At 34.4% G+C, this 15512-nt stretch overlaps 1 protein-coding gene across 1 annotated transcript; it reads left to right on the forward strand.

Annotated features, from left to right (window-relative positions):
* The first annotated feature begins 2114 nt into the window (after positions 1–2114).
* LOC147403211 (2-alkenal reductase (NADP(+)-dependent)-like) lies at positions 2115–14245 on the forward strand. The gene is made up of 5 exons (XM_086438705.1): positions 2115–2580; positions 10445–10622; positions 12031–12197; positions 12911–12993; positions 13737–14245. Exons 1-5 carry the CDS (start codon positions 2425–2427, stop codon positions 14113–14115), a joined length of 963 nt encoding a protein of 320 aa, XP_086294831.1. The 5' UTR covers positions 2115–2424; the 3' UTR covers positions 14116–14245.
* Positions 14246–15512: the final 1267 nt, after the last annotated feature.

Raw genomic sequence — 15512 nt, forward strand, 5'->3', positions numbered from 1 at the left:
ATGACAAAACAATTATAATTCTTACATCAAATAATGTTAAAATATTGAATCAATCATAATTCTTATGTCAATATCAAAAATATATAACATTAATTTTCTTGAGATACAATTTCTGATACTTAACTTTTGCTAATACCAATCCAAATGTGTGTTAATTCTTTGGTGATTTAATATTAGCAAATGTTGGTGTGGCAATGGAATCTCTTAAAAAATTAAAAGAAAAATCAAGTGTTTTTTAATGCAGAGCCTCAACCCACAATTGATGCTCTTCATCAAAGAGATGGTTGAGAAACAATGGATTCCCAACAAAAATGTATCTCTAAAAAAAAATTGATCTATTAGAAGATTTTTGTTTTTCTTCTATCATCTTAAAAGTCTCTTTGAATGGCTATGCCTCTACCAATCATAGGTTGAAAGTAGGGGTGAACATTATTCGGATTGGTTTGTATTTTAACAAAATTGGAACCGAACTAAGTATGATCGATTCTACAAATTTGGAACCGAATCAATTCAATTACCCTATATAACCGAACCAATCCAAACCAACCTTGGTTCAGATTGGTTCGGATCGGATCTCAGTTCTCATACTTATTATTTTTAATACTAAAATTAAAATAATTAAAATTTAAAACTAAGCAAAATAAATATTAAACAAAGTATCATGTATAACAACACATAGCACGCATAAACAAAACATCAACATATATATTATTGCAACATAAACAAAGCATCATACATAACACAAAAATAACAAACCCTTAGTCCAATCTTACATCAGTCTATCTATACATCAAAAATTACTGGAATTTATTTTTAAAAATGAAAAGTCCATGAATATTTCAAGTGTGGGAGTGATCGATAGAAAAATTCTTACAATTTAAAGATTCGTAATTAATGAAAAGGGAAATAAAATAAATATTAGAATCATATTCAAGTATGAATATGACACAAAACACTCATAAAATAAAATAGAAAGAAAGTTAAAATTCATTAGGAGAAAATCATTCTTTTTTGAAATCTATTGTTAAAGCATATAAAATTAGTATAAAATATATATATGATAGATAGTTCGGATTAGTTCGATTCTCGGATTGGTTCAATTCTATTATACCCCTAATCCATGATCGAATCAAATCAATTGGATTTTTTTTTTTACAATCCACATCCGAATCAAGTTATACTCAATTCAAATCAATTCAATCCAAAAGACTTCAGATTGATTCGATTCTTGGATTTATCCAATCTAATGTTCACCCCTAGTTGAAATTGAAAAAATTCTCTCATATGTGAATGCCAATGTCAAAGGCTTATGGTCCAAATGTACGTGACTTCACATGTTATGTTATGAAGTCTTCGAATCAAATTTGATCCCCTTAATTAATGAGTGGCTTTTAACGTGCCACGTCTCCTAATGTCACTGTTGCGGTTGCTTAGTCTATGTCATGTTCATATTGCTAGGTACACGTTTAAAAGTACAATAATATAATTTGAAAATTGGAATCTGACAATATTTTGGTACAACAATAATTTTAGAGCATATTATATATATATATTTGAAGGTATTTTTATTAGAAAATTAAATTTTCAAAGTGCATTATTTTAAGTTTCGTGTTGGAGTAACATTGAAATGTACAACATGAAAGATATTTTTAACGTGCACACGTGTCAGAATCATAAATGTCATTCATCGAGATCTCACTTAGCATTATCATTATTTTAATGCAATTTAACATGTGTTGATGAAAAGCATCTATGATGTACATTTTAATATTACTTCACATGTACACTTTAGCATTATTCATTTAGATCTCATTTTAATGCAACTTCACATGTGTTACAAATGTGACCAAAATCCAATAAATATTTATCACTTTTGAAAGAACCCTCTTTGTTGAATTACACGTGGTATTTTCAGTGATATTTTAAAATTTGACAGAAGTGTAAGTGTGAAATAAATACCACGTGGCATGTAACGAGGAGGGTTCCTTCACATTTTGAAGCGAGATGCCTGCTTCAAAGTCGGACTCGAAAAAGTTGGAGATCAGATAAGCGTGACAACATCAGCCACATCTGAAAATTATGATAAATAGTGGTCATTAGAATGCGAATTCACACCAAAAAGATGTGTGGTTCTATGCCCTTGCCACGTCAGCCGTGTATCAAACCGAGAAGCGGGACCGCATGCATTCATCGTTAATCTATTTGAATTTCCAGTTATGATGTTAAATATGCTGCTGTCAGGTGAGTAAGGTTTTAATGCGAAAAAAATACAGCAAATATTTGCAGAGAAGTAGCAATAAAAATTCGCCATTCATAAACTCCAGGGTTCATCAAAGCAGAGAGAAATGGCGAATGGAGAAGAAATAATTAACAAACAGATCGTTTCTACGAGATTATGTTGATGGTTTTCCTAAGGAGACTGACATGGAATTGAGAACCAAAACTATAAATCTAAAGGTTCCAGAGGGATCGAAGGCAATTCTAGTGAAGAATCTCTACTTATCTTGCGATCCTTACATGAGATCTCGAATGAGGGCACCAAACTCTCTCAGCTACGTTCCTTCATTCACGCCTGGTTCTGTAAGATTAATTATTCTCTCTTTGTGTTCTGGTTTTGATTTCTGTTGATTTGCTCCAAGTACGGTTTATATTACGATTTTATAATTTGTATTATTTCCTTCTTCTCAAAGATATCTTCAATCTCTCCATATAATTTTAGCTTATTTCAGCTTAAAGAGTCACTTATAAATGAATTGTTGAGTGTAATTGATTCTTGTCATCATCTATTCTTCTAGTTGTCATCTAATGAACAGTTATTATTTTTTTTATGATTTTTTGAAATAAGAATGCTTCATAGTTAGAGTTTTGATTAATATGACACTTAAATTTGATAAAGTAGTGATTTTTAGATGTAATACTTTTACTGATGTCGGTGGTATCTTTTAGTTCTATTTTAATAGTCTTATTTTTTTTAATATTATATATAGGGAAATGTTCAGCACCCTAAGTTTTACCACACACTTTAACAAACGTTTTTTGTCCTACATGGGTTAGAAGTTTTGGGATGAGCTGATTTTTGGTGAGGATGATCTCTATGATTAGAAGATCATCCTCCCCAAAATCAGCCCATTCCGAAATATTTAGCCCCATGTTTACACGTTGAAAAATCGTGGACCATCCATTTTTTGTAAATCAATTTTGATGGGGTGTAAGTTTTGGAATGAGCTGATTTTTGGTGAGGATGATCTTCTCACCATAGAGATCATCCTCACCAAAAATCAGCTCATTCCGAAACTTCTAACCCATGTAAGACAAAACGCGTTTGTTAAAGTGTGTGGTAAAACTAAGGGTGGCGAACGGGACCCTTATATATTATATATATATATAAATATATGGGTCCCGTTCAACAACAAACATTTTGGCAAAACATTTTTCAAAACATGGGTTAGAGGTTTTGGAATGGGCTGATTTTTGGTGAGGATGATCTCCAGTTTACAAGTTGAAAAATCGTGGACCGTCCATTTTTTGTAAACCATTTTTGATGGGGTTAGAAGTTTTGGAATGGGCTGATTTTTGGTAATGATGATCTCCTCCCGTAGAGATCATCCTCACCAAAAATCAGCCCATTCCAAAACCTCTAACCCATGTTTTGAAAAATGTTTTGCCAAACTGTTTGTCAAAATGTTTGTTGATGAACATTTCCCTATATATATATATATGGGGGCGTTCAATGGCTAACTTTTTAGCAAACTTTTTGGCAAAACATTTTTCAAAACATGAGTTAGAGGATTGGAATGGGCTGATTTTTGGTGAGGATGATTCTATGGTGAGGAGATCATCACCACCAAAAATCAGCCCATTCCAAAACTTCTAACCCCATCAAAAATAATTTACAAAAAATGGATGGTCCACGATTTTTCAGCTTGTAAACATGGGTTAGAAGTTTTGGAATGGGCTGATTTTTGGTGAGGATGATCTCCTCACAGTAGAGATCATCTTCACCAAAAATCAGCCCATTCCAAAACTTCTAACTCATGTTTTGAAAAATGTTTTGCCAAAAAGTTTGCTAAAAAGTTTGCCATTGAACGCTACCCTATATATATATATATATAGGGGGGCGTTCAATGGCAAACTTTTTAGCAAACTTTTTGGCAAAACATTTTTCAAAACATGGGTTAGAGGTTTTGGAATGGGCTGATTTTTGGTTGAGGATGATCTCTACGGTGAGGAGATCCTCATCACCAAAAATCAGCCCATTCCAAAACTTCTAACCCCATCAAAAACAGTTTACAAAAAATGGACGGTCCACGAGTTTTCAGCTTGTAAACATGGGTTAGAAGTTTTGGAATTGGCTGATTTTTGTGAGGATGATCTCCTCACCGTAGAGATCATCCTCACCAAAAATCAGCCCATTCCAAAACCTCTAACCCATGTTTTGAAAAATGTTTTGCCAAAAAGTTTGCTAAAAAGTTTGCCATTGAACGCTACCCATATATATATATGGGAAATGTTCAGCACCCTAAGTTTTACCACACACTTTAACAAACGTTTTTTGTCCTACATGGGTTAGAAGTTTTGGAATGGGCTGATTTTTGGTGGAGGATGATCTCTATGATTAGAAGATCATCCTCCCCAAAAATCAGCCCATTCCGAAATGTTTAGCCCTATGTTTACACGTTGAAAAATTGTGGACCGTCCATTTTTTGTAAATCAATTTTGATGGGGTTAGAAGTTTTGGAATGAGCTGATTTTTGGTGAGGATGATCTCCTCACCATAGAGATCATCCTCACCAAAAATCAGCTCATTCCGAAACTTCTAACCCATGTAAGACAAAACACGTTTGTTAAAGTGTGTGGTAAAACTTAGGGTGCCGAACGGGACCCTATATATATATATAGGATCAGTATACACATAAAGCTACTCATAAAATTACAATGGATTTTGTCTTATATGAGTAAAAAGGTTCGGAATGAGCTGATTTTTGTGAGGATGATCTTCTCACCATAGAGATCATCCTCACCAAAAATCAGCTCATTCCGAAACTTCTAACCCATGTAAGACAAAACGCGTTTGTTAAAGTGTGTGGTAAAACTAAGGGTGGCGAACGGGACCCTTATATATATATATATATATAAATATATGGGTCCCGTTCAACAACAAACATTTTGGCAAAACATTTTTCAAAACATGGGTTAGAGGTTTTGGAATGGGCTGATTTTTGGTGAGGATGATCTCCAGTTTACAAGTTGAAAAATCGTGGACCGTCCATTTTTTGTAAACCATTTTTGATGGGGTTAGAAGTTTTGGAATGGGCTGATTTTTGGTAATGATGATCTCCTCACCGTAGAGATCATCCTCACCAAAAATCAGCCCATTCCAAAACCTCTAACCCATGTTTTGAAAAATGTTTTGCCAAACTGTTTGTCAAAATGTTTGTTGATGAACATTTCCCTATATATATATATATGGGGGCGTTCAATGGCTAACTTTTTAGCAAACTTTTTGGCAAAACATTTTTCAAAACATGAGTTAGAGGATTTGGAATGGGCTGATTTTTGGTGAGGATGATCTCTATGGTGAGGAGATCATCACCACCAAAAATCAGCCCATTCCAAAACTTCTAACCCCATCAAAAATAATTTACAAAAAATGGATGGTCCACGATTTTTCAGCTTGTAACATGGGTTAGAAGTTTTGGAATGGGCTGATTTTTGGTGAGGATGATCTCCTCACAGTAGAGATCATCTTCACCAAAAATCAGCCCATTCCAAAACTTCTAACTCATGTTTTGAAAAATGGTTTTGCCAAAAAGTTTGCTAAAAAGTTTGCCATTGAACGCTACCCTATATATATATATATATAGGGGGGCGTTCAATGGCAAACTTTTTAGCAAACTTTTTGGCAAAACATTTTTCAAAACATGGGTTAGAGGTTTTGGAATGGGCTGATTTTTGGTGAGGATGATCTCTACGGTGAGGAGATCCTCATCACCAAAAATCAGCCCATTCCAAAACTTCTAACCCCATCAAAAACAGTTTACAAAAAATGGACGGTCCACGAGTTTTCAGCTTGTAACATGGGTTAGAAGTTTTGGAATTGGCTGATTTTTGGTGAGGATGATCTCCTCACCGTAGAGATCATCCTCACCAAAAATCAGCCCATTCCAAAACCTCTAACCCATGTTTTGAAAAATGTTTTGCCAAAAAGTTTGCTAAAAAGTTTGCCATTGAACGCTACCCATATATATATATGGGAAATGTTCAGCACCCTAAGTTTTACCACACACTTTAACAAACGTTTTTTGTCCTACATGGGTTAGAAGTTTTGGAATGGGCTGATTTTTGGTGGAGGATGATCTCTATGATTAGAAGATCATCCTCCCCAAAAATCAGCCCATTCCGAAATGTTTAGCCCTATGTTTACACGTTGAAAAATTGTGGACCGTCCATTTTTTGTAAATCAATTTTGATGGGGTTAGAAGTTTTGGAATGAGCTGATTTTTGGTGAGGATGATCTCCTCACCATAGAGATCATCCTCACCAAAAATCAGCTCATTCCGAAACTTCTAACCCATGTAAGACAAAACACGTTTGTTAAAGTGTGTGGTAAAACTTAGGGTGCCGAACGGGACCCTATATATATATATAGGATCAGTATACACATAAAGCTACTCATAAAATTACAATGGATTTTGTCTTATATGAGTAAAAAGGTTCGGAATGAGCTGATTTTTTGTGAGGATGATCTCTATGGTGAGGAGATCACCATTGTCAAAAATCAGCCCATTCTGAAACTATTAGCCCTATGTTAGTAAGTTGAAGAATTTTGAACCGTCCATTTTCAGTAAATCACATTTGATGGGGTCAGAAGTTTTGGAATGGGCTGATTTTTTACAAGGGTGATCCCCTCACCATAGAGATCATCCTCACAAAAAATCAGCCCATTCCAATTTTTTGCCCATATAAGACAAAAACGTTGTAGCTTTATGAGTAGCTTTACGTGTCTACGGATCCTAACCCATATATATATATATATATATATATATATATATTTATTTATAAGGGCGGTTCAAGGGACATATGTAAAAACAATGGTTTTTCAAAATATGAGTTAGAGGTTTTGGATTGAGCTGATTTTTTGCGAGGGTGGTCACTATGATGATAAGATCATCCTCACAAAAAATCAGTTCAATTTATAACTTCTAAATCCATCAAAAGTGATTTACAAATTATTGATAAAAATTTGTAAAAAATCGACGATTCACATTTTAAATCACTTTAATGGGGTTAGAAGTTTCAGATTGGACTGATTTTTTTCGGATGATCTTCCCATCATAAAGATCATCCTCACAAAAAATCAGCTCAATCCGAAACTTCTAACCCATATTGTGAAAATTTATTAATGTTACATTGTTTTCTCATGTCCCTTGATCCTGACCCTATATATATATGGGTCCCGTTCCCCACCCTAAGCTTTACCCTACACTTTAACAAACGTGTTTTGTCCTACATGGGTTAGAAGTTTTGGAATGGGCTGATTTTTGGTGAGGATGATCTAACCCCATAAAAAATGATTTACAAAAAATGGACGGTCCACGATTTTTCAACTTGTAAACATGGGGCTAAAAATTTCGGAATGGCTGATTTTTGGTGAGGATGATCTCTATGATTAGAAGATCATCCTCACCAAAAATCAGCCCATTCCAAAGCTTCTAACCCATGTAGGACAAAACACGTTTGTTAAAGTGTAGGGTAAAGTTTAGGGTGTTGAACATTTCCATATATATATATATGGGAAATGTTCAGCAACAAACATTTTGGCAAAACATTTTTCAAAACATTGGTTAGAGGTTTTGGAATGGGCTGATTTTTTGGTGAGGATGATCTCTACGGTGAGGAGATCATCATCACCAAAAATCAGCCCATTCCAAAACCTCTAACCCATGTTTTGAAAAATGTTTTGCCAAAATGTTTGTTGCTGAACGGGACCCTAAGTTTTACCACACACTTTAACAAACGCGTTTTGTCCTACATGGGTTAGAAGTTTTGGAATGGGCTGATTTTTGGTGAGGATGATCTTTAAGGTGAGGAGATCATCCTCACCAAAAATCAGCCCATTCCAAAACTTCTAACCCCATCAAAAATGATTTACAAAAAATGGACGGTCCACGATTTTTCAACTTGTAAACATGGGGCTAAACATTTCGGAATGGGCTGATTTTTGGGGAGGATGATCTTCTAATCATAGAGATCATCCTCACCAAAAATCAGCCCATTCCAAAACTTCTAACCCATGTAGGACAAAAAACGTTTGTTAAAGTGTGTGATAAACTTAGGGTGCTGAACATTTCCCATATATATATATATATATATATATATATGGGGGGCGTTCAATGGCCAACTTTTTGGCAAAACATGAGTTAGAGGTTTTGGAATGGGCTGATTTTTGGTGAGGATGATCTCTACGGTGAGGAGATTATCCTCACCAAAAATCAGCTCATTCCAAAACTTCTAACCCATGTTTACAAGCTGAAAAATCGTGGACCGTCCATTTTTTGTAAACTGTTTTTGATGGGGTTAGAAGTTTTGGAATGGGCTGAGTTTTTGGTGAGGATGATCTCCTCACCGTGGAGATCATCCTCACCAAAAATCAGCCCATTCCAAAACCTCTAACCTATGTTTTGAAAAATGTTTTGCCAAAAAGTTTGTTAAAAAGTTTGCCCTTGAACGCTACCCTATATATATATATATTTTTTTTTTCTACCTTGACTTGTTGAATTCAGATCTTTATATATTATGTTACTGTACAACTCAGTTTTTTATTTTAATACCCTACAAACACGGGCGGATTTTTTATCTGCCGCTAATATTTGTCTCAATAGCTTGTTAAGCTAAAGACTTCAAAAATTCTTGTGGGGACAAGTGCCCCCACCGCTCCCAAATATAAATCCACCCCTGCCTACAAACTGAAATCTTTCTAGAGTGGAAAACAGCGAGCTGAATTCAAACTAAGTGAATCAAAAAACCAGGTAAAATAAGTTGGAGAGTAGAGGAGACGGATCTATCATTAGACTGGATTGGGACCCAATTTCATAAATCGGTTACTATTTGACCATGCCATCCAATACTCTGTAATTACTCTTTCCCAAGAATGTGTGCACACGTGCTTACTTAGGACCAAATTGCATTCCGACGCTCAAGTCAGGACACACACATCAAATGAAAAAAAGCTAAAAAAACATTTATTGAATCAAGTCTCACAAGTATTCCAAACTTATTTTTTTGACTTACTTTTTATTTACTCTGTTGGTGTCATGGCATGTTTCTTCCTTAGATCACCTGCACCATGGACCTTTCAGCACATGGTCATTTGTGGAATTGTGGTAAAAAAACCATTTTTAACCGTTACGGATGTTAGTCTGAAAAGATTTAAACTTTACCCATAACATTCTACAATTTAATTAGAATGAAGAAATCAAATATAATATGCATATAATTCCCAAACTTCCTATCTATGGTCATTAGTCAATACCAACATGAATGGGCCCATTTAATGGTTTTGAGGGGTATTTAGGTTAGTTTCTGTACTCGACAACTCTAGTTTGGATGTCGAAATTATCCAAGAACTGGAAAATTTATTGATTCTCATTCGGAATTTGATCAAGTTAACTGGTTTATTCAGTTTGTGACACCCGTGAATATTTGAACAGAGTACTCAAGGGCTTTCAAAGAACATTTAACATTGATTACAATTACACATAATCTAGGAGTGACGAGATGATATTATCAAAACCCAATATTTCTCAAACAAAAGGTCCCTTAAAAAAATATAAATTGGTGTATGGGGATGAACATTTTCTTTTTGTTGGTACATGTAAGGTCAGCATGATTGGAGGTTACTGGTTTATTTCAACAAATAAGAGTGCTTGTTTTCTTTTAATGATTTCAAGCATGTTTGGATAATTGATGTACTGGCTAAATGTAATTCCTGTGTCCAAATTTTAGTCAAACTGTAAAATTCAGTGGGTTGAGTCAACTCAACCAAGACCTAGTTTGAGTTAACTAGCTAACTTGGTATGTAGTTCCCAAGAAAATTTGTCTAATACTAAAAGGACGAGTCATCATAAAATGACGTGCTAAAACATATGCGACTGATTGACGTGGCAAGTGCACAGAACCATAGAAAAAGATCTATGGTTCTGTGCACTTGCCACGTCAGCTGCATACAGACCGTGTACGTTTTAGCACTTCTCATTAGTCTAAAAGGATTTCAAAAGATTACTGTTAAAAGTTAAAACAAACTCACAAACACTGAATTAGTGTAATCTACACATTTTGAAAACTAGATAAAAAACAACTTTGAACATGTGAGTTGATTTTCTACTTTTGGATCTTGTTCAGAGTCTTAGGATTACATTTGTGACTTTTCTTTAAAAATGTGCAGCCAATAATAGGACACGGTGTAGCTAAAGTCATGGATTCTGGACATCCAGAGTTCAAGAAGGGTGATTTGGTGTGGGGGGTGACTGGGTGGGAAGATTACAGCCTCATAACGGTGACAGAGACCCTGATTAAAATAAAGTACACGGACGTACCTCTCTCCTACTATACAGGAATTCTTGGTAAGCCTTTTCTATTCAATTCATGAACATTACGTGTTACGGATATTAAAATATATAAACAAATAATGTTGTATGAAGGCGAATATTCTCTATGTACAAAATAACCTTTTTATTTGAGGAGGAACAATTAAGGTATGGGATACAACTTCTTGTTTTCCTAAGACATTTCTCATATTTGCAGTCTTTAATTATGTCAAGTGTCATCTAACTTCAAGCAGTGGCATATATCATTCCTAGTCTTATCATATTAAGGTAGAATTGGATCTTGAATGTTGGACAGTGAACCCATGAATTGAGAAAAGAGAATTCGATCATAGTTTTGGATCCAATTAATTGAAGATAAATGTGTTTTAGATTTCATTCAAGTTTTATTTAAACAGAAGCAGCAGCATTACGTCTATCAGTTTCAATTACATCAAACATAAAACTTGGAGGTATGTTCTTCCAAAAACCTTAGGAGTTATGGGGATGGAAATGTATGCTAGTTGAATTTAGTTTAAGAATTCCTTCGTGATGGTCTTATTTATGCGACCATGAGATGTGGAGTTGGAATTTTATTCAGTTTTTCATATTATTCAGAATCAGGGTTGCCTTGGACATTTTTCACGTGCACCATTATTTGATGAATGTTCATTTTTTAATTTGATTACATCAAATTTTTTCTTAAACCAAAGGCACAATACAGTAGATTTTTTATTTTTTATTTTTTATTATTATTTTTTGGGTAGGATTTCCACTCCATAGGATCTTATCTTGTTGCTGATGTGCGAAGCATTTCTTTTTCATTATTATGTCAAATTGTTTCACAATACTCTTTTATCTCTATGAAATTACATACTTTCAAAGACATGCCAGTCCTAATTACATGGTGGTTCATGTAATGGTCCAATTATGAGGTCACCCATCAATTGGGCATTCCAGATTAATTACATGTTCCATCAATTGTGCTACTGATGAATTGCAGAACCTACAGTGTGACCCTTAATGATAGATTCTCTATTATTGATTGCTTTTGTTTCAAATGAAACACGTGACATTTGTATACAATTTCTTGTTCATAAATTCAAGGCCCCCACAAGCAGGTGGGATACGGTGTCCATTTGTTCTGACGTTCTTCTGTATCAAAGATCAGGCAGTTTGGATCTTTCATATGTTCTCAAAACATCTATTTATGACATAAAAAACCCCTAAAATCAAACTTAAGACCCAAATAACAAATCTAACCACCCAGTTTATAAAACAAAATATTTTCCTAATAATAAGTGAAATATCTTAATTTCGTAGAGGTGACCCATTAAGTGGACATGGTTAAAGAACATGGCTATTATAATATGAAATTCATCTTTATATGGGTTCCCTTGTTAGATTTGTAATGCTTCAATAACTATGGTACATGGATGTTTTATAGGTATGCCTGGATTGACTGCTTATGCTGGTTTTTATGAATTTTGCTCTCCTAAGAAAGGAGAATATGTGTTCGTGTCAGCGGCCTCTGGTGCAGTTGGCCAACTTGTTGGACAGTTTGCCAAGTTGATGGGTTGCTATGTGGTTGGAAGTGCCGGATCCAATGAAAAGGTTAATCTCCCACTCAGTTCTTATATGTAGAGTGTGGGATCCACCATTTGGTGGCTTCCATCTAGGAAATGAGGAGAATTTGACTCCATTTGACACAAATCGATTTATGGATTGGAAGCTGCGACCTTTCAAAAAAAATCTGAGGAAAAAAGAGCAAAACTTCTATTAAAAAAAAATATGCCAAACCAGTTTTTAGAAAAATAAATGTGGGAGCAGTCCATAAAATAGCAACTCTATATTGGGATTTTAAATCAATTGAAATATCAACTTGATAATAATAATAATACAAATATTTTTGAAATGTTTTCTCAAAAAAAATCCTCCCCTGAAATGTTAGATTTGTAAGTTTATTGCAGTAAAAATGCTCAACTCAAATAGGGAATACCATATGTTTTTTTCTCTTCTCCTAAATAGACTTCAAGAAATAAAGCACAATTTTTTTACCCATCAAATTATGGAAAGATGCTTTACATTGTAGCATAGATATCAATATATTATATTCAATATTAATACAATTCTAGCAAAAAAAAGTTGAAAATGAAAATAAAAGATTGAAATGGTAGATACACAAGTTCATTTCAGCAAACCAGTTTTGCCAGTCCAAGAATCTAATCTAACACATCAAAGATCATCCATGTTAGACAGACTGCCAGTAATCATGAAGGTGATCTCTTATGGCCTTCCTCTTTCTGTTTTCTTCTGTGAAAATTAAGGTTGATCTACTGAAGAACAAGTTTGGTTTTGATGGGGCTTTCAACTATAAAGAAGAGCATGACTTGGATGCTGCTTTGAAAAGGTCAGTGTCTATACTTGAGTGAGAAAATTGAATCTCAATTATACCATTAATCTTATCTGAAGATGACCATATTTTGCTTTTGAAATTGATGGTTGTATCATCCTTGCAATAATAACTAGTTAACTTACAGTTCAAAAAATTCCCATATCCTTTTACTTGCAAATTTGTGACTGAGTTTACTCATTTTCCTTAATTATATTGCTGAAATACTAGTATCTGGTCGAGTACAAATTTATCACCCTATTTATACCAGACCATTCTCCCAACCATGAAAATTTTCGATAACCCCACCCCATTGTTCTTAAAATGAATATGCCCCATCATTGTTTTAGTTGAGAAACCATGTTCTTGTTTTGGTTGACATTGTTGGAAACTGGGTATTGATTTCTATGAAAAGAGGGAGATGAAGTTTGAGAAAATTTCTGATTTCGGAATTGAATGCATTAGAAAAATACTTAACCTATAAGTAATGGTTGAGACATGCACGAAGCACCTCTTCATTCTGTATTGTTTCAGAACAGACACAAAATTTAGAAGAAAAGACACCACCACCAACGTTAAAAGGTGGGATTGAGTTTTTACCTTAATGTCAATACCTAATCAATATTAAAAGGTTTTCAAATTCAATTCTCTAAAATTCCAACAGACATATTGCATTGCAACTTTGAGGCCATGAGCCCTCAACTATTAAAAGATAGAAAAGACAAAAATTAAAGAATTTTCATGTTTGTCCCATCTGTCAGGTATTTTCCGGAAGGCATTGATATATACTTCGAGAACGTGGGAGGTAAGATGCTCGATGCAGTCCTCCTCAACATGAGAATCAAGGGTCGCATTGCTGTGTGTGGGATGATTTCCCAATACAACCTTGACCAGCCTGAAGGGGTACATAACTTGTTCTGCCTCATCTCAAAGCGCATCCGTATGGAAGGATTCATGGTCTTCGATTACTATCATCTCTACCCCAAATTTCTTGAGTTTGTAGTGCAGTACATCAAGGAAGAGAAGATAACATACGTGGAGGATACGGCAGAAGGCCTTGAAAGTGGACCCGCGGCTCTCATTGGACTATACACAGGTCGCAACATTGGGAAACAGGTCGTTGTAGTTGCTCGTGAATGATTTTCTTTTACATAACTACTGCTCCTCTTAGACGTATCTCCAAATTATGGGTTCCCAAGAAAAATCCCTCTTAATTTTTTAATTCCTCGAACATAAAAATTGAACTCTTAAGAATATTTTGTTTTTCCTCTATGGTTGCCTCATCCATGGGTTGAAACTGAAAAAATCATCCAATATGTGGAGTGTCTAATTTCAAAGGCTATGCCCAGACATACGTGGCTTCACGTAAGCCTACTTTATAATGTGCCACCTTTCCTACTTTTAGTGTTCTTGGTGCATTAGCCTATGTCGTATTACTTGTGAAGTGTTACGTGTTTGCCCTTCCCATTTTGAAAGATAACTGACTTGAAGCTTGTCTCTTTCGGGAGCAAATACAACCCAACACCGTTTTGACAGGTGGTGCAGATGACATAACTAACAAGAGAACTTTTCTCTCTCCTGTCTACAGTGAATTTTTTTGTTGTTTTTTTTAAATTTAGATCACGTTGTCTTGAGACATTAAAAACATGAGCCAATTATTCCAATACCAGTGTTGCATAGGATGAAGTTATATGAATTTTAAAAAAATATATATATTTTTCACTGTTGAATTTTAATTTTAATTTCAAACTTGAGTGCTCCATAACTGTTCATTTTTAACATTTTGGTTAAGTTTGAAAAACTTTGCATTTTTTTTTTACCATGAGTTTTTTCATGAAATCTAGAAAGATGTGATGTTCGATTATCAGTATGATAATTCATGTGGATCCCACAATACTTTTTAAGATTTGAAAGCGAAAAATTAAGATTTTGGGGGTAAGGGAGAGAAAATTTCTCTTATTACTTGCATCATCAACGCCACATATCAAATCGGTGTTGGACTGTGGGCAAATAATCACTCAATCCTCTATGACCTGATTTTTCTATAGCTCTTTGTAGTTCTGTTTTCAATAGGTGCGGGTGTGCCACATGATCAAGACGGTTGCATCTAGTCGATTAAATTTAAGTGTTCCATGATTGTCAATTTTCAAATAGAAAAAAAAAAAATGTTTTTTTGAATTTTTTTTTCTCAAATTTGATAAAAATATGACCAAAAAGGACAGAGTTGTTATTTACTGTAGAACAAGAGCACCAGGAAAAATGGGTTACAGGGGATCCATTCCCGTCTCTTTCATACGTCTAATTATTTATATAGTTATATAATAATTCTTATGTATATACATACTAGGGTACATTATGTATTTTTAAATTTGACTAATGTTACTTTTATTTCACTTACTTGAATTCTATATATGCACAGATGAATTGAACTAGCTAATCATACTCATTTCATTCTCGAGTGGTGAATTGTGAGTCCAACTTCAAATCAACGATTCAAACACGAGTACTGTATCCGAAATGAAATTAGTTCTGTTTTG

The sequence above is a fragment of the Akebia trifoliata genome, chromosome 4, assembly GCF_017979445.1.
Source record: "Akebia trifoliata isolate Shusen 1 chromosome 4, ASM1797944v1, whole genome shotgun sequence".
Taxonomy (NCBI): domain Eukaryota; kingdom Viridiplantae; phylum Streptophyta; class Magnoliopsida; order Ranunculales; family Lardizabalaceae; genus Akebia; species Akebia trifoliata.